This window comes from Manis javanica, chromosome 10 (assembly GCF_040802235.1).
Source record: "Manis javanica isolate MJ-LG chromosome 10, MJ_LKY, whole genome shotgun sequence".
NCBI lineage: Eukaryota > Metazoa > Chordata > Mammalia > Pholidota > Manidae > Manis > Manis javanica.
The window spans coordinates 96,741,932-96,762,025 of NC_133165.1; the positions used below are offsets into that span (position 1 = coordinate 96,741,932).

General features: G+C 38.6%; 1 protein-coding gene across 1 annotated transcript in view; it reads left to right on the plus strand.

Annotated features, from left to right (window-relative positions):
* Positions 1 to 20,094, plus strand: part of CFAP54 (cilia and flagella associated protein 54) — a 302,501-nt gene that overhangs the window by 197,171 nt on the left and 85,236 nt on the right. Inside the window, exons 48-51 of the mRNA XM_037023126.2 lie at positions 2,520 to 2,573; positions 6,734 to 6,941; positions 15,066 to 15,145; positions 16,707 to 16,876. Of these exons, the coding sequence (XP_036879021.2) occupies positions 2,520 to 2,573; positions 6,734 to 6,941; positions 15,066 to 15,145; positions 16,707 to 16,876 (512 nt within the window). The remainder of the gene's footprint in view (positions 1 to 2,519; positions 2,574 to 6,733; positions 6,942 to 15,065; positions 15,146 to 16,706; positions 16,877 to 20,094) is intronic.

The following is a 20,094-nucleotide window of genomic DNA, read 5'->3' on the forward strand; positions in this document are numbered from 1 at the left end:
GCGTGGCCTGGCTGGGGCTGCTCCCCCAAAATGGTGGAGCCCCGTTGGAGGGGGAGTAGCCGGGAGGCTATTTATCTCTGTAATGGGCCTCTATGCTCCCTGTTACCCAGGGGGTTAGAGTGCTCAGAGATCCCCAGATTCCCTGCCTTTGGGCTAAGTGTCCTGTCCTGCCCCTTTAAGACTTCCAAAAAGCACTCTCCAAACCAAAACAACAACAGCAACAACGAAAGAGGAAAAAAAAAAAAAGGAAAAAACGTGTGATTTTCCTCAGGCAGCAGTCTCAGGCACCCACTCACTGGTCTTGCTGCCCTGTTTCCTTAGTATTGGGGTCCCTGTCCCTTTAAGGCTTCCAAAAAGAACTTGCCAAAAAAAAAAGGGAAAAAAGCGCGATTTTCTTTGTCCTCAGGCGCCCGTCTCAGGCACCAGCTCACCGGCCTTACTGCCCTGTTTCCCTGGTATTGGGGTCCCTGTCCCTTTAAGGCTTCTGAAAAGCACTCGCCAAAAAAAAAAAGAAAAAAACCGCTCCAGTTTCTTTCCACCCGCTGGGAGCCTGGGGGAGGGCCACTCGGGTCCCGCCGGGCCGGGGCTTGTATCTTACCCCCTTCACAAGGCACTGGGTTTTCGCAGGTGTGGATGTGGTCTGGATGTTGTCCTGTGTCCTCTGGTCTCTATTTTAGGAAGTTGTCTTTGTTATATTTTCATAATTCTGTGTGGTTTTGGGAGAAGTGTTCCTCTGCTCTACTCACGCCGCCATCCTCTGAGACTAATTTTTAATAGCTAAATTCCAAACTTCATTTTTTACTAACTAGTTTTCATAAGATAAAAGTGTGGGTGACTTCGTATTTTGCATTATCAAAGAGTTAATTTGCAGCTTTCCAGCTTCAGTTGAGAATTTAAAAATTGTAATTAAAATTCAGGGTTTATAATTAAATGAGTGCTAGAGTTATTAGGTTGCAGACTAGTTATTTAAGGAAAGGATTAATGAGTTAGATTTTAGTTGTAAAAGAAGTAACTGGAAAGGTCTTATAGATTACTATTGGACTTTCCACAGGCTTTAAAAAAATTCTATCCTTTGACATTATATTCACATTAGGATTCTGCTCTCATCACCAAATCCAAAGTCCCATCATCAACTCTCTTTCAATTGTATCACCAAAGGTCTTCCCCAGGTGTTTAGTTACTCACTTTCAGTGCATTATAGGAGATAAAGAATATCTTCAAAAAGGGAAACATTTTTAAACACTTACCAACACTTCCTTCTAATAAAGGCTGTAAGTGTTATCTTGGCTGAGGGGTCCCTCAAAAGCAGATCCTGAGATACAGATTTGGGGGAAGTAGTGTATTCGGGACGTGATTCCAGAAAGAATGGGGAGTTAATGGAAAAGTCAGCAGGGAAGGGAGGAAACCATGCTGGAGAGCATTTAATGAGGTGACTGCCAGGAACAGCTGGGCCTTCAGAGGGACTGGGGAGGACAGTCTTTTGTCCCTTATTGGCTGGGGTTGCTTCCTGCTTCTCCAGAATGCTCTTGTGGCCACAGAATGCCCTCAAGCAAAGAGGTACTGGGACTTGACATAGAGACCATCTGTATGTGGGTGACCTGTCTGCTGGAAGCTGCTGATGACTTCCAGGAGCCTGAGGAGATCTGGGTGAGGCATCAGCATTGACATCTATGAATGGGCATCTTTTAACATGGCCTTCTGTACCAAGAGGATGCACTCTACAGACAGTGTAACAATCTGCTGTGACAATAAATGGGGTGTTTCCTAATGCAACGTTGTATTTAGAGCCAACCGTATCAACAGGTAATTCACACAAAAAAGGAAAAGAACCTCAAAAATCGTCATTTTGAAGAGTAATACAATTTTACCTCAGAGTGGCAAAGCTGATTTTAAGTACTAATACTTGATGCTGTTAAAAGTGCAGTAATCCTGGCATTTTTATATAACATAGCTGGAAGTATAAACTGACCCAGCCCCTTTAATTTTCTCAGTATATTCTTATCTTATGACCTGGCAGAACCAAAGGCAATAATCAGAAATGCAGACAAAATAGTTACCAGTGTTATTTAAACTAGAGCTGAATGGTGGAGTGAGGTGGGAAGTAGTCCCCTTAGCTGTTTCTAACAATAGGGAAGAAGCTAAATTACTAAGCTGAATTCATAGGGTATAATATTGTCTGGTACTAGACTGAGGTTTACATACAACTTAGTGATGTGGAAAATAATTATGATGTAATGTTTAATGAAAAGGAATGCAAATCCATAAATACAAAAATTTAAAAATACATGAAAAGAAGTTGGTAGTAAAGACACCAAAATATTAACATTGGCCACTTAAAAAAGTAGTTGTATATGTGATTTTACTTTCTTCTTTATACTATACTTGTCTTTTCTGACTAGAGCATGTATACTTTTATAATAAAAGTGGTATTTAAAATACCCTTAGAGTACAGAAACAGTTTCATTTACAAGAACACCCAGTATTCTTGTTTTTAATGTTAATGTTTTACATCTTGACAGGCATTTCAATCATTTGATTCAGGAAAACCTCTTACTAGTAAAGAAAATATACAGGTAAGGATAACAATATTTTATCAATATAGATATTTAGCATGGACAATTTTGAGTCATTTCAGTCTGTTTGGTAGGTATAATCTTTGTTTTTGAAAATCTGCTACATATTATGCTCCTCTTTTCTAATAATGGGATTTTATCTCAAAATGTTGAGGCCAGAGGTAGGATTGGATCCAAAGTGATCTTGTTTTCAGATTGGGAAAATATCAGTATTGCTCCTAAAGTTCTCAATTGCACATGTGCATTTGGTTTATTTAGTCATATCAAATATCTAACTTTAATATTTATACTGATTACTTAGGTGATAATGGCTGACTTTATAAGAAAAGGATTTTCTATGTTTTGTCCACTTACTCAACACTGCTTTTACTCACGTCCTTTTCCTCAGTCTGAGACTGCCTCTTAGCCTATGGCTTCGAAGGTCATCTTGTTTTCTTTCATTTTAAAAACATGCTGATTGAGATGGAATTGATGTAGAACATTGTATAAATTTAAGGTGTACAATGTGTTAATATGTTCATATACTGCAATGTGATTATCACCTCGGTGTTAGCTAACGGAATGTTTTATGTGATATTTTCATGAGCACCTAACTGCTGTAACCTCCCCAATTTTTTTACAAAGATAGGAGTGGGCTACCCCTCTTAATAAATTTGTTCTTGTCAGTAGTTGAATGATTAGGATCTAAGCTTTTGATGACCTAGTAACACATAAATATCATGAAATGTTTTTAAAAATCTTAAGAGTATTGTCAGTCTGTCCACTGGAAAATGTCAGAGCAGAAGAGTATCAGTGTAACTATTGCTAAAGGCGGTTGCAGGTGGGTAACTCTCACACAACCAGGTGACCGTTAATGAGTCTAGACAGGTATATATAATTTTTATTTTTCTAAATGCTAGGAAACAGCATTCTGCTTTACTGTTTCATTAAGTATTTATTTTTATTAAATAATTTGGAAGACATTTCCTCAAAATTCCTTTTTTACTCTTCCATAATTTTGATGGGAATTATCCATTTTTTATTAAATGTAACTTACTCCTTTTCTATTCACTTTATTCTACAGACTTGTAATTGTGCTTCAGATGATTCACTGCTTTTGCCTTAAAATTTGTTTTAATTTATAAGCAAATTGCCTGAAAAGAACAGGTATTAGGAAGATACAAATATATTCATATTTCATTTTAGTGCTCCCAGACCTTGGATATTTAAGAATGTTTACTTCTTGCCAGTCACAAATGCCAAGGTGCCCTAAAAACACTTCTTTAAGGAGTGATTTTTAGTATAAAAGAAATGTCTGTCTGATCATTTCTTTTTAAACAAAAAGGGACTGACAGTATAATGGAAAACTGATTTCTGTTAGCTAATTAATTAAAATGGAACTGTTGGTCTGCTTAAGACTCTTCAGATTACACTTTATATTTTCTGTATAGAGGGAGAGAAAGGAGTATTAAACAGCATTACTAATTAATCTTCTTTTGATCCTTGAGTGTTTGTAATAGTCAAGGCTCATTAAATCACTGCTGTGGATGGAAAAGAGAAGAGAAACCTTCCGTTCTCCCCCTCCCCCCAACCAGTCTGAAGTTTCTTCTATAGACGGGGAACGTCAACTATTTTCCTAGCACGACAGTTTGCTACCAGCTCAGGCTCAGCGCTGCTCCATGTCTGGCTTTTCTGCATGTGTTGATGTCCATCCTTACGAAGGGGTTAAGAGAGGAGAATGAACAATAGCAATACATGTCCCCACTGCCGATATTGCCTCAAACTCTCCCGAACAAGTAGATTTTCTTTCATAGTTCACATAAGGCAAATAATTTTCTTTTCTAGAATAGATAGTCCCAGCATCTGCATTTTATATGAATTTAACAGGTGTTTTAATAAGAGCCTATGGTGTGCAAGGCATGATTCTGTCATGGGTCTAAATTGGGGTTGTAATTTTAAATGAGGTGATCAGGTTAGTCTTCACTGAAGTGATGTTTGTGTACAGACTGAAACAGGTAAAAGGGTAAGTCATATGAACACTGGAAAAAGAACAGTCTAGGAAGAGAATACAGTGAGTGAAAAGGTGTCCTGGAGCAGGATTGCTGGGTGAGGGACATCTTGGTCAGTGTGGCTAGAGCATGTGAATGATGAGAGTAGTAGGAGACAAGGTCTAAGAGGAACAGGGGGCCAATTTGAGAAGGGCCATGTAAGGTCTTTGAAACTTAGGTTCTTAGTCTGAACAAAATGAGGAACCACTAGAAGGTTTAGAGCAGAGGTGTGGCCTAATCTGCTTATGTTTTAAAGGGGTCACTTAGGTTAATCTGTTGAGCCTACTGTGTGCTAGGTACTGTTCTGGTGCTGTCAGTCAAACACATCAATCAAACAACAACACAAATTCCCAGCTTTCATAGAGTTTATATTTGTGTGTGTGTGTGTGTGTGTGTGTGTGTGTGTGTGTGGTTGTGGGGGGACTAGGAAAACATTTTTGGACATGTTGAGTTTGAGATATCTGTTAGACATCCAAGTGGAATATTTCAGTAGGAAGTTGATTATGTGAATCTTGAGTTCAGAAAAGAGATTGGAGCTGGAGACACTTGGGATTTCATGAGCATTTAGATAAAATGAAAACCATGAGTTTGATTAAGATCATTTGTAGGGAGGGAGTAAAGAGGGGGAAGAGGGCCAAGGGCTGGGATATTTCCATATTCAGAAGTACAGGAGAAGAAGAGAAACCAGCCAATGAGACTGCAAAGGAGCGGGCAATAGGTTAGGAAAGAAACCAAGGGAGTGCGGTGGCTTGAGAGCCAAGACAAACATTCTCAGAAGAGAAAGTCATTAATAGTGTCACATTTTGTTGATGAATCCAGCACCACAATTCACTGAGTCTTAAACATGCATTTTTTTTTCACATTTAACAGCTCTGAAATTAGAATACATTTTACAGTTGAGGAATGTGACAATTTAATTGACATATAAGATAATGGTGTCTTAGATGAAAAGTAACACAGCATATGAGGTACTGAGAATTGACCACTGGGTTTAGTCAAGTGTAGGCCATTGGTGACCTTGACCAGAGGGTTTCAGTGTAGAGAAGGAATGGGTTTAGAAGCAAATGAAAGGAGAGAAATTGGAATATTGGCAACTCTTTAAGTCTTTGCTATAAAGAAGAGGGAGAATTGGGGTAGTAGCTGGAGAGGGAAATCAAGGCACAGGGAGTTTGTTTTTTAAGATGGAAAAAACATGACTGTGTCCTGAGACTGTCTCTGCTGAAAAGGAGCATTTATGATGTAAGAGGATGGCCGAGTAAGACCAGTGGGGACAGAGTCAGTGGCATAAATGGCAAGGATAAGCTGAGTGGTGGGGCAGATGATCAGGTAGGTGGGAGATGGAGCTGTGGGGTCTACAGACACTCCTCTGACTGGTTCCGTTTTTCTGTTAAGTAGAAGGAGCAAGGTCATTAGCTGGGAGGGGCATTGGGGAAGAAGGATTAGAATTTAGAAATGACAAGAACATAAAATGGTTGCTTAGGAGAGAGGGATAGCCAATGGACTGGGAAAACGTGGGATGATGATGAGGTGGCACTGAGGTTTGGTCAGGAACTTAAAGTGGGACTGCTTACTATGATCACATGATTTTCTCCAGCCTTCTGCACCTGCAGGCTGCATGCCCCAAGAAGGTTAAGTGTCAGATTTTACCAGAGCTATGATTTTGCCAAGAAAGTGGGTGTGCATGGGAGAGGGGCCAGGGAATTGAGGGTGTACATGGGTGGAGTTCTAATGGTTGAGCATGGAATCTAAGCTGAGTAGGGAGCATGCTTTTCCACCCATTCTTCCCCTGTTCCTGTCCTCAAAGCTCTAATTTACTCACGCTGATGCAGAACCATTGGCATGCATGGCTGATGAGCTTTTACAGTTTCTCTATTTTGATAAGGTGTCCTCTCCCTCACTCTGCGCCAGGTTCACTCTCGAGTGGCAGTGCTAGGCTAATGAGAAGTACTGTGGAATTGCCAGGCTGGTTCTAACGTTACATTCTCTCTCAGTAGACCTGACATTTATGTTCCCCATGCCCACCTCTGTATTCCTTTATCCAACACCAAATGGGGAATGTAAAAGGGGACTGAAGCTGATACTATCTGAAAACAATATTTTACTAATTTGCCTTTTTTTTCTTCATTTTTTAAGGCACTTGATGAATTGATACATAAAGGCTTACCTCTAATTCTGGTTACAATTGGCCAACAACATCTTTTAAATAAGTTTTCTTTTGTTAAAGCATATTTTTTAATAAATGTGGCTGAAACAATAAATTGTGTCCCAGAAAATACAATGAAAACAGTCTACCCTGGACTTCTTTCTGAGAAGACTAGAGCAAACCTTCCAAATTTGAAAGGTAATCTTTTATTTTTTGCTTGTTTCCTTTCTCTTTCCTTTCCCCAACTTTTCCCACTCCACTCCCAATAATTTGTATAAACAATCTAGGATATATTCTTTCATATTTTTCTGTAAGTTCACTAATGACACACATATATGCTTATGTCTAGGTATTTGCAAATTCCATATTCATCTATATATACCTATATTCATACACTTTCATGTCTACACATACAAAATAGGGTTTGTCATTTATTTACAAAATGGCATGTTTTACATTTTCCTACATTTTGCATTTTTCATGCAGAAAAAAAATTCACTGTAATCCCTCCAAGTTAACTGCTTTGCTTTAATCCCCTATACTGGCTGTTTAGTATTCTATGTTGTGACTATTCCATGGTTTATTCAATCATGCACCTATTGATGTGCATTCACTTTGTTTCTAGGGAAGGGCTGAAGTGCTACATATCCATATAATGTAGTATGTTTCTATGGCATAAGATACCCATGGATGGAATTTATGGCTTATAGTGTATATGTATTTTTCAAATGTATTAGATGTTGCCTTAGAAATGGTTGTTTTTTACTCTTAAGTATGGTGTAAACTGTGGGTTTATCATAAAGATGTTCTTTATCAGGTAGGGGAACTTCTATTACTGATTTATTGAGTTATTTTATCATGAATGGGTGTTGGATTTTATTAAATGCTTTTTTCTGCAGCTATTAAGATGATTCTATGTATTTTTTATTCTATTAATATGGTGTGTTAAATTAATTGATTTTTGAGTGTTTAATCAACTTTGCATTCTTGGGCTAAATCCTACTTGGTCGTGGTGTATAAATCCTTTTAATATATTGTTGGGTTCTGTTTGCTAGTATTTTGTTGAAGACGTTTGCATTCTTATTCATAAGAGATACTGGTTTGTAATTTTCTTTTCTTTTTTAAATTTTATTTTGATATCATTAATCTACAATTACATGAAGGACATTATGTTTACTAGGTTCCCCCCTTCACCAAGTCCCCCCCACATCCCTGTTCACAGTCACTGTCCATCAACATAGTAAGATGCTGTAAAATCACTACTTGTCCTCTCTGTGTTGTGCAGCCCTCCCTGTGCCCCCCCACACTATACATGCTAATCGTAATGCCCTCTTTCTTTTTTTCTCACCCTTATCCCTCCCTTCCCACCCATCCTCCCCAGTCCCTTTCCCTTTGGTAACTATTAGTCCATTCTTGGGTTCTGTGCTTCTGCTGCTGTTTTGTTCCTTCAGTATTCTTTTGTCTTATACTCCACATATGAGTGAAATCATTTGGTACTTGTCTTTCTCCACCTGGCTTATTTCACTGAGCATAATACCCTCTAGCTCCATCCATGTTGTTGCAAATGGTAGGATTTGTTTTTTTCTTATGGCTGAGTAATATTCCATTGTGTATATGTACCACATCTTCTTTATCCATTCATCTACTGATGGACATTTAGGTTGCTTCCATTTCTTGGCTATTGTAAATAGTGCAGTGATAAACATAGGGGTGCATCTGTCTTTTTCAAACGGGAGTGCTGCATTCTTGGGGTAAATTCCTAGAAGTGGAATTCCTGGGTCAAATGGTATTTCTATTTTGAGCATTTTGAGGAACCTCCATACTGCTTTCCACAATGGTTGAACTAATTTACATTTCCACCAGCAGTGTAGGAGGATTCCCCTTTCTCCAAAACCTCGGGAACATTTGTTGTTGTTTGTCTTTTGGATGGTAGCCATCCTAACTGGTGTGAGATGATATCTCATTGTGGTTTTAATTTGCATTTCTCTGATGACAAGCGATGTGGAGCATCTTTTCATGTGTCTGTTGGCCATTTGAATTTCTTCTTTAGAGAACTGTCTGTTCAGCTTCTCTGCCCATTTTTTAATTGGATTATTTGCTTTTTGTTTGTTGAGGTGTGTGAGCTCTTTATATATTTTGGATGTCAACCCTTTATCAGATCTGTCATTTACGAATATATTCTCCCATACTGTAGGATACCTTTTTGTTCTATTGATGGTGTCCTTTGCTGTACAGAAGCTTTTCAGCTTGATATAGTCCCATTTGTTCATTTTTGCATTTGTTTCCCTTGCCCAGGGAGATATGTTCAAGAAGAGGTCACCCATGTTTATGTCTAAGAGATTTTTGCCTATGTTTTTTTCTAAGAGTTTTATGGTTTCATGACTTACATTCAAGTCTTTGATCTATTTCGAATTTACTTTTATGTATGGGGTTAGACAGTGATCCAGTTTCATTCTCTTACATGTAGCTGTCCAGTTTTGCCAGCACCATCTGTTGAAGAGACTGTCATTTCCCCATTGTATGTCCGTGGCCCCTTTATCGAATATTAGTTGACCATATATGTTTGGGTTAGTGTTTGGAGTCTCTACTCTGTTCCATTGGTCTGTGGCTCTGTTCTTGTGCCAGTACCAAATTGTCTTGATTACTGTGGCTTTGTAGTAGAGCTTGAAGTTGGGGAGTGAGATCCCCCCCACTTTATTCTTCCTTCTCAGGGTTGCTTTGGCTATTCAGGGTCTTTGGTGTTTCCATATGAGTTTTTGAACTATTTGTTCCAGTTCATTGAAGAATGCTGTTGGTAGTTTGATAGGGATTGCATCAAATCTGTATATTGCTTTGGGCAGGATGGCCATTTTGATGATATTAATTCTTGCTAGCCAGGAGCATGGGATGAGTTTCCATTTATAAATGACCTCTAATTTCTCTTAAGAGTGTCTTATAGTTTTCAGGGTATAGGTCTTTCAATTCCTTGGTTAGGTTTATTCCTGGTTTTATTCTTTTTGATGTTATTGTGAATGGAATTATCTTCCTGATTTCTCTTTCTATTAGTTTATTGTTAGTGTATAGGAAAGCCACAGATTTCTGTGTGTTAATTTTGTATCCTGCAACTTTGCTGAATTCCGATATTAGCTCTAGTAGTTTCGGAGTGGAATCTTTAGGGTTTTTTATGTACAATATCATGTCATCTGCAAATAGTGACAGTTTAACTTCTTCTTTACCAATCTGGATTCCTTGTATTTCTTTGTTTTGTCTAATTGCCATGGCTAGGACCTCCAGTACTATGTTGAATAACAGTGGGATAGTGGGCATCCCTGTCTTGTTTCCGATCTCAGAGGAAAAGCTTTCAGCTTCTCGCTGTTCAGTATGATGTTAGCTGTGGGTTTATCATATATGGCCTTTATTATGTTGAGGTACTTGCCCTCTATACCCATTTTGTTGAGAGTTTTTATCATGAATGGATGTTGAATTTTGTCAAATGCTTTTCAGCATCTATGGAGATGATCATGTGGTTTTTGTCTTTCTTTTTGTTGATGTGGTAGATGATGTTGATGGATTTTCGAATGTTGTACCATCCTTGCATCCCTGGGATGAATCCCACTTGGTCATGGTGTATGATCCTTTTGATGCATTTTTGAATTCGGTTTGCTAATATTTTGTTGAGTATTTTTGCATCTACATTCATCAGGGATATTGGTCTGTAGTTTTCTTTTTTGGTGGGGTGTTTGCCTGGTTTTGGTATTAGGGTGATGTTGGCTTCATAGAATGAGTTTGGGAGTATTCCCTCCTCTTCTATTTTTTGGAAAACTTTAAGGAGAATGGGTATTATGTCTACTCTGTATGTCTAATAAAATTCTGAGGTAAATCCATCTGGCCCGGGGGTTTTGTTCTTTGGTAGTTTTTTGATTACCGCTTCAGTTTCGTTGCTTGTAATTGGTCTGTTTAGATTTTCTGTTTCTTTCTGAGTCAGTCTTGGAAGGTTGTATTTTTCTAAGAAGTTGTCCATTTCTCCTAGGTTTCCCAGCTTGTTAGCATATAGGTTTTCATAGTACTCTCTAATAATTCTTTGTATTTCTGTGGGGTCCATCGTGATTTTTCCTTTCTTGTTTCTGATTCTGTTGATTTGTGTTGACTCTCTTTTCCTCTTAATAAGTCTGGCTAGAGGCTTATCTACTTTGTTTATTTTCTCGAAGAATCAGCTCTTGGTTTCATTGATTTTTGCTATTGTTTTATTCTTCTCAATTTTATTTATTTCTTCTCTGATCTTTATTATGTCCCTCCTTCTGCTGACCTTAGGCCTCATTTGTTCTTCTTTTTCCATTTTCGATAATTGTGACATTAGACCATTCATTTGGGATTGTCCTTCCTTCTTTAAATATGCCTGGATTGCTATATACTTTCCTCTTAAGACTGCTTTTGCTGTATCCCACAGTAGTTGGGGCTTTGTGTTGTTGTTGTCGTTTGTTTCCATATATTGCTGGATCTCCATTTTGGTTTGGTCATTGATCCATTGATTATTTAGGAGCGTGTTGTTAAGCCTCCATGTGTTTGTGAGCCTTTTTGCTTTCTTTGTACAATTTATTTCTGGTTTTATGCCTTTGTGGTCTGAAAAGTTGGTTGGTAGGATTTCAATCTTTTGGAATTTACTGAGGCTCTTTTTGTGGCCTAGTATGTGGTCTATTCTGGAGAATGTTCCATGTGCACTTGAGAAGAATGTGTATCCTGTTGCTTTTGGATGTAGAGTTCTATAGATGTCTATTAGGTCCATCTATTCTAGTGTGTTATTCAGTGCCTCTGTGTCCTTACTTATTTTCTGTCTGGTGAATCTGTCCTTTGGAGTGAGTGGTGTGTTGAAGTCTCCCAGAATGAATGCATTGCATTCTATTTCCTCCTTTAATTCTGTTAGTAGTTGTTTCACATATGCTGGTGCTCCTGTATTGGGTGCATATATATTTATAATGGTTATATCCTCTTGTTGGACTGAGCCCTTTATCATTATGTAATGTCCTTCTTTATCTTTTGTTACTTTCTTTATTTTGAGGTCTATTTTGTCTGATACTAGTATTGCAACACCTGCTTTTTTCTCTCTGTTGTTTGCATGAAATATCTTTTTTCATCCCTTGACTTTAAGTCTGTGCATGTCTTCAGGTTTGAGGTGAGTCTCTTGTAAGCAGCATATGGATGGGTCTTGCTTTTTTATCCATTCTGTTACTCTGTGTCTTTTGATTGGTGCATTCAGTCCATTTACATTTAGGGTGATTATTGAAAGATATGTACTTATTGCCATTGCAGGCTTTAGATTCGTGGTTACCAAAGGTTTAAGGTTAGCTTCTTTACTATCATACTGTCTAACTTAACTCGCTTATTGAGCTATTATAAACACAGTCTGATGATTCTTTATTTCTCTCCTTTCTTATTCCTTCTCCCCCCTTCTTTATATGTTGGGTGTTTTGTTTTGTGCTCTTTTTAGGAGTGCTTCCATCTAGAGCAGTCCCTGTAAGATGCCCTGTAGAGGTGGTTTGTGGGAGGCAAATTCTCTCAACTTTTGCTTGTCTGGGAATTGTTTAATCCCTCCTTCATATTTAAATGATAATCATGCTGGATACAGTAATCTTGGTTCAAGGCCCTTCTGTTTCATTGCATTAAGTATATCATGCCATTCTCTTCTGGCCTGTAGGGTTTCTGTTGAGAAGTCTGATGATAGATAGCCTGATAGGTTTTCCTTTGTAGGTGACCTTTTTTTCTTTCTCTGGCTGCCTTTAATACTTTGTTCCTGTCTTTCATCTTTGCCATTTTAATTATTATGTGTCTTGGTGTTGCCCTCCTTAGATCCCTTGTCATGGGAGTTCTGTGTACCTCTGTGGTCTGAGAGTCCATTTCCTCCCCTACTTTGGGGAAGTTTTCAGCAATTATTTCTTCAAAGACACTTTCTATCCCTTTTTCTCTCTCTTCTTCTTCTGGTACCCCTATAATGTGGATATTGTTCTGTTTCCATTGGTCACACGGTTCTCTTAAGATTCTTTCATTCCTGGAGATCCTTTTATCTCTCTCTGCATCAGCTTCTCTGCATTCCTGTTTTCTGTTTTGTAGTCCATTAATGGTCTCTTGCATCTCGTCCATTCTGTTTTGAAGTCCTTTCAGAGCTTGTTTTATTTCTATATTCTCCCTCCTTAGTTCTTGCATATTTCTCTGCAAGTCCATCAGCATGGTTATGACTTTTGTTTTGAATTCTTTTTCAGGAAGACTGGTTAAATCTATCTCCCCAGATTCCTTCTCAGAGGAAGATGTAGAAGATGTCACAGCTGTCTTGTCTGGATCAAATTTTTTTTGCCTTTTCTTGTTGATAGGTGCAGTGGAGTGCTATTGAGGCATCTATTAGCTGGGAGAGTCAAGACTCTTTCCACTTGGCTCCTGGCCTTTCTTTACTGGGACAGCTGCGACCCCTAGTGGCTTGTGTTGGGCAATTGTGTGTAGATTGGGTCTCTGCATCTTGCCCGTCCAGTATGGAGGAAGCTCCCTTGCTTTGGGTGTGGCCAGCCTCAGGCTGCTACTATGCTATGGCGGGGCCCCAGAGGAGTAATGGACGAGGGGCTATTTGGCTGTTTACCTCCGTGAGGGGCCTCAGAGCTGTTGCCCAGGGGGTTAGTGCACCCAGAGTTCCTTGGAATTTCCAGCTGCTGGACTGTGACGTGGGATGCTTCCATCCAGCAGTGGTGTCCCTGTCCCTTTAAGACTTTCAAAAAGCACTCGCTTTTCTTTGTCACAGGGGTGCTGGCTTCAGGACCCACTCAAAGGTCTTACTATCCTGTTTCCCTAGTATCCAGGACCCCACGCATGCACTGTGTCTGTGCTCTTGTGTGGATGACTAGGGCTGGGTGTTTAGCAGTCCTGGGCTCCCTCTCCCTCCCTGCTCCGACTCCTCTCCTCCCACCAGGAGCTGGGGTGAGGGGCCTCGGGTCCTGCCGCGCTGCGGCTTGTGTCTTACCCCTTTCACCAGGTGCCGGGTTCTCGCAGGTGTGGATGTAGTTTGGCTGTTGTCCTGTGTCTTATGGTCTCTCTTTTAGGATTAGCTGTATTTGTTGTATTTTCAAAAATATGTATGTTTTTGGGAGGAGATTCCCACTGTTCTACTCACTCCGCCATCTTGGCTCTGCCCTTCCTGTAATTTTCTTTTCTTATGATATTTTTTTCTAGTTTTGGTATCAGAGTAATACTGACCTCTGTTTTAAAATGTAAGTTTAATCATTATTCAAGTATGGTGAGGCTAACAGATCAGGAGATGACTGCCATTGAAAACATAGTTTGTTATTTAACCCTCCAACACTAGGGGTATGGGATGGTCACACAGAAGTACCAAGGTCACTCAGGAGGCAGAGAGAGCAGGGGAAAAATGTGGGTCATACTCTTCCTAGGATCTCTCATGTTCTGATACCCCTTCCAGGGTTCTTCCGTACCAATCTCCAGGCGTTTGTTTTCTATCTTTGTGTCTCTCCAATTTTCTCCCTTAAGGGAGGAAACCCAGTCCCAGATATTCCTGCTAGGCCTTTCCCAGTGCTCATGCCCTCCCTCATACTCAGCTCTCTCCTAGCTTCAGAGCCTTCTAATTTAGCAGAAGAGCCAGGTATGTTGGAAATGAAAGAAGAGGAGAAGTAAGGTATGTTTATTCCATGTTATTCTAGACTCCCTCTTTCCACTTGACAAACTTAGTCTCCTCAGGTGGGTATTTTTTTGCAATAATTCCCAGTCAAATAATGATTTGTAGTTTTTCTCTCTCTCCTGTAGTCTGGAAGCTGAGTTATGATATGAATTCTCTCAATTGTCCCTGGTGCAGAATAAGGGCAGACATCAGATTGTGGGTGGGTATTTTGAGATATCTGAGGATGGTGGACTGTGCTGTTCCAAGCGGTCCCACTCTCTGCTCTTAGAGTGAGGGGCTTTTGCAGACCAGCAGAACTGACACTTCCAAGGAGATCTTATTGAAATACTATAAATACCTGAAGACCCAAAATACTTAGAGGACCTTAAAGGGTCTGAGATCTCAGGAAAGGAGCCATGCTTATATCTGTAGCTGGTAACTTGAATAATATCACTAAGCATCCGTAAGATCCTTTCAGAAATTGTCTTATTTATGGTAAAAATATGCCTCAGTCTTCTAATGTATATTGTGGGACCATTTGATATAGAAATGCCTTTCTAATTATCACTGTGGTGTTTTTTTAACATGAATTTGTGGATAGCTTTGCAACTAATGATAACTCTTATAGAGTAGAATTAATATTTAAACTACCACAGATGTTCTTGATTCTTCCAAAATTTTGTGTCTTACAGAGCTATGTTTAAAGGATGCTGGAGGCTCATTTTGTCAGTCTGCAAAAGTGAAAGATGACTTCACTCTTGGCACAATAAAGGTAAGTTTGAAAACTTTTTCAAATCATAGTATATCACTTACCAAAATGCCCTCTAGCAGGCCCTGGACAGACTCACTTTCAGGATTGTGCTTGTTTTTGGAAGACTGGGTGGCTTTTCTTGCATAAACCTAGGCTGGGGCCAGAGATGGAGTCTGTCCCTTATGAGAAAATTAGGTGCCCAGAGGTGTCAGACTTTGACTTTACAACCCAATTGTGTAGAAAATATGAGTCATTATTCCATGGGATTTGAGTATTGTGTGCTCTGTTTCTCATTTCTTTATGATAATAGTGATGATAACAGAAACTAAAACAGCTACCATTTATTCAGTGCTTCCTACGTGACAGGCACTTTGCATGATTATTTAATTTTCACAAATCTATGATGCAGGTATTAATCACTTTTGAACTATCTGTTGCTGAACCATGAGAAAATTTAGGCTTTGAGAGCAAGAAATTCACTAACATCATGCAACTAATAGAATACAGATCATGTTCTTGGCCATTATAGTAAATTGCCCTAGTGATTACATATTAATACTGCTCTGTATAAACAAATTTTTAGATACCTGTTCCTTTAAATATTGGTTGGCCCCTTTCTCTTTTGCCAGGTCTGGTTGCTATTTACTATTGATTGTCCACCATAGAATCTCATTATGTTCCAATTACCAGTTAAGTGACCACATTTGAACTTGAAATTCAGTCAATCCCTATTATTCACATATTCAGTATTTGATAATTTTCCTATATGCTAACATTAAATCTAACCCTAAAATCAGTACTCATGGCTCTTTTGTGGTAATCTCGGGACATTGCAGAGCACAGAAAAATTTGAATTGTCCAACATGCACATTCCCAGCTGAGTTGAACAAGGCAATGTTCTGACTTTTTGTTTCTGTTCTCAGACTGTCACAAGTATCCTTTCCATGGTCTCTTATTATGATTTTTCATTTTGCTCTTTTTTTGTTGTTGTTGATGATTTCACTATTTGAAATGGCCCCTAAGTGGAGTGCTGAAGTGCTGTCTAGTGTTTCTAAGTGCAAGAGACTGCGATATCCTCATGGAGAAAATAAGGGCGCTACATAAACTTCAGTCAGGCATCAATTATAGAGTTATTAGCTGTAAGTTCAAGGTTAATGAATTTATAATATATATTAAATAATGTGTCTTTAAATGAAAACATGTTAAACAAGGTTATTGGCCAGTTGACAAAAATGTGATGAGAAGCTTGAAGGAACCTATCCCTATATTTCCCCTAAGAGCAATGCTTCAGTATGTGCTAATTCAGTGTTTGCAGCAACTTTATAGAACATAACAACTATGAATAATGAGCATCGGGCTGCACATCCAATAAAGGGTAACTGTTGTACATGCTTCCTCTTGCCATTATTTTTCAATTCTCTCTTTCTGTTCACTGAGGTCTCTTCTCTGAGGATTATGTTGAAATTTCATTTTTGGTCTCCCACTCACTCTTACTTTTCAGTATATGGAAAATATTTGATGAATAAGAATGAGACATTATTGGTATTATTTCTGAACTTAAGTGATTGTGTTTTGCTCTTAGTCAATTCTACTGATAGAAGCTGAAGACAGGCTAAATTTTCTTGTGTCAGAGACGGAGTATCTGGGCCCCAAGGACCTCTCTCAGTGCTCTGCTGGCCAGTTGGAGATTATAGTGGAGGCTCGGCTTCAGCTGGCTGCAATTGCCCTGCAGAGACACCAGGCAGCATATAGGTGAGTCTCTTTATGCACAGAAGGAAGTTTCTTCCTCATCCTAACTTGTTAAATATACCTAAATTTCATGTAAGTTTTATAAATTCCTAGATTAATAGAGTTTATTTGCTTTTTTCCATTACATTATTTTCATATATTATTACACTTAAAGCTACAGTTCTCAACAAATTGCTTTATAAAAGCACACAGCTAGAATGTTATGTCATATAAAAATGAATGAATTAATAGTTTTGTTCATTTATATAATTTTTATTTTAAAAGAGGGAATCTAAATTTCTTATAGCTTATTACAGACAAAACCCGTGGAGTGTTTTTTTCCCCCAAACAACCAATAAAAATATTAAAAATAACTCTACTTTGAAAAAGTTACATTTTCTGAACTATTTTGTGTTGAGCCATTGAAAAAACTGTTATAGTTTCTTTAAATGTGATGCATTTGTTAGTGTCCGATCTTTCATTTCACTTGTTTATTGATTTATTCATTTATGCAATCAGAATCTGTTAACTACCTCACTGCCAGGCTCTAATCTAGATACTGAGGATACAAAGATAAATAGAGTATAGGCAATTATGTAGAGTAGCAAAAAAATATATTTCACTGATTGTTTTCATATTTAATAATATGGAAATATACTTTCAAGAATTTCCCATGTCATTTTTTATATACACCTTTATCATGGGGTCCTGTGACATTTTCAATAAGGATTCTTTGAATTATGCACAAATTTATTATCTGACCACTCATGAATTCATTCAAAAATAATATTTGGCACCTATAATATGCTAGGCACTGTTCTAAATTCTTGAAATACTTCAGTATCCCAATACTGGTATATACAATATAGGCAAAATATATAAAAATATTGACAAAAATCCTACCTTCATGGAGTTTATATTATAGTAGATAATAAATAGGCTGACAGTAAACTGTAATCATAACGAGTAAATTATATAGTGTGGCCAAAAAACGGTGTTATAGAGAATATCAGGATTAGAGGCAGTGGGAAAAGGAGGAGTTACCATTTTAAAATTGTGTAGTTGTAGTAAAGAGTATGACTTTGCCTTGGGGTTCAATGGCTGACAGCTTTCAAGCCCCACTGCTCCCCCTTCTCCTTCTGCTCATGTCTCAGCAAGCAGATAAGAAAGCCCAGCTGTTCCCTCCTTTGCTGATGGCAGGAAGTTGAAACCACACAGACCCCTGGTCTATTACATGGGAACTCTTACCCCAGCAGCACCAATTAACCCCCGTAAACCCTAAGCCAGTCTCTGCTCCCTGCTCTCTCAAGACATTTTTCAGCCTGCTCTTCCTGGAAAGCCTCACTATGTGAGGAATAAACCTTTCCATATTCCCTCAACATATGTGTGCCATCAGTTTTGACATTGGAACCAAATTTTGGGTCATTAGGGTAAGGCCTCGTTGACGAGGTGACATCTGCATAAAATACTTAAAATAAACAAGGGGGTAATCCATGCAAATATCTGTAGATAAGTACTACAAGCCATGGGAACATGCCTGATGTGTGTTTGAAGGATAGTGCTCTTGTGGCTAGAGTGGAATGAACAAGGGGAATTGTTCTAACAGAAATGTTCAAAGAAGTACTGATAGAGGAGGCAGATTACATAAGACCTTTTGGCCAGGATGAAGATTCTGATATTTACGCTTAGTGAAGTGGGGAGTCATTATACTGTTGTGAGCAGAGGAATGACATGATCTGATTTTAACTTTAGGAATAGTTGTATTTGCTGTATTTTCAAAATATATATGGTTTTGGGAGGAAATTTCCACCACCCTACTCACACCACCATCTTTTCCTCTCTCTCTCTTCTGATTTTATCTTTAAAGGGATGACTTTGGCTGTTAGATTGAAAATTGATTGTAAGAGAGAAAGGTTTGAGATCAACCAGGGAAGATATTGTAATATTGAAATCAAGGAGATCAATTGAGGAAGCTTTTGTAATAAGGAGAAAGATATTAGTAGTTCTGACCAGGTGGTGACACTGGAGGTAGTGCTAAGTAGTTGGATCCTGGGTGTATTTTGAAGGTGTAGCCATTAGAATTTGCCATTGCATTAGATGTAGAGTTGTGAGAAGAAGGGAAGAGTTAAAAAAGAAGTTGTCACTAACCAAAATGGGGATGATTGTGGGGGTGCAGCTTATTTAGGGGAAAGATCAGGAGTTAAATTTGGACATGTTTAGATTGAGATGCCCCTCTGATGCACAATTGAAGATGTCAAATATTCTTATGTCTCTAGAATATAGATAGTATTTAAAGCCTTTATACTGAATTAGCTTCCTTAAGAAATGTGAGTAGATGGAAGAAATAAAAGGACCAAGGACTGAGCCCTGGGCTTGGTACTCTAACTTTGGAGACTGGGGAGAAAATGGGGAACTAGCAAAGGAGATAGAGAAGAAATGGCCAGTAAAAAGAAGACCAAGAGATGATGGAATCCTGAAAGCCAAGTAAAGAAAGTATATCAGGAGAATGGAATGATCAACTGTGCCAAAGCTCCTGAAATATTAAGATGAGGACAGAATTGACCATTGGATTTAGCAACATGGAGGTCACTGGTGACCTTGACAAGAGTAATTTTAGAAGGTGATGGGGGAAAGAGTATGTTTATAATGTTTTTGTGAGAGAATGGGAGGAGAGAGATTGGAGTCCATATGTAAAGATGATTATTCTGAGGGATTAACTGTAAAGGGGAGTAGAGAAATAGGGTGAAAACAGTTGGAGGAAGTAGGGTCAAGACAAGTTTTCTTGAGATGGAAGAGATAATATATTGTATTTAATGACAATGGCCTCATAGAGAGGGAAACTTTGATTCTCTGATGTAATTAGTACACAGTAGAGTAGGTTCCCAGTCCAGTCTCCTCTGTTTTTCTACTACAGAATAAAATTATGAGATTTCAGAATGGTCTCTGAAGACAAGGAAACTTGCTATCCACCCAGAGTATAGATGGAAAAAAAGTAACCCAAGAGAAATTAGTTCCTCAACCTATGCCATTAGCAATTGTGGGGTCCAAATTGGCACTGACAATTAAGTGCAGAAACCCTGAGAAATTAGCCTTTAAATTGGTCCTGATGTCATAGAGCTGGGACAGAGGCAAAACCAGACTTTCTCATTGGGATTAACCTAGAAACTGCAGGACTCCCATGGAAAACAACTCATACTAAAGATACTACACAGCCAAATACAAACCAAATGACGAAATAGCCA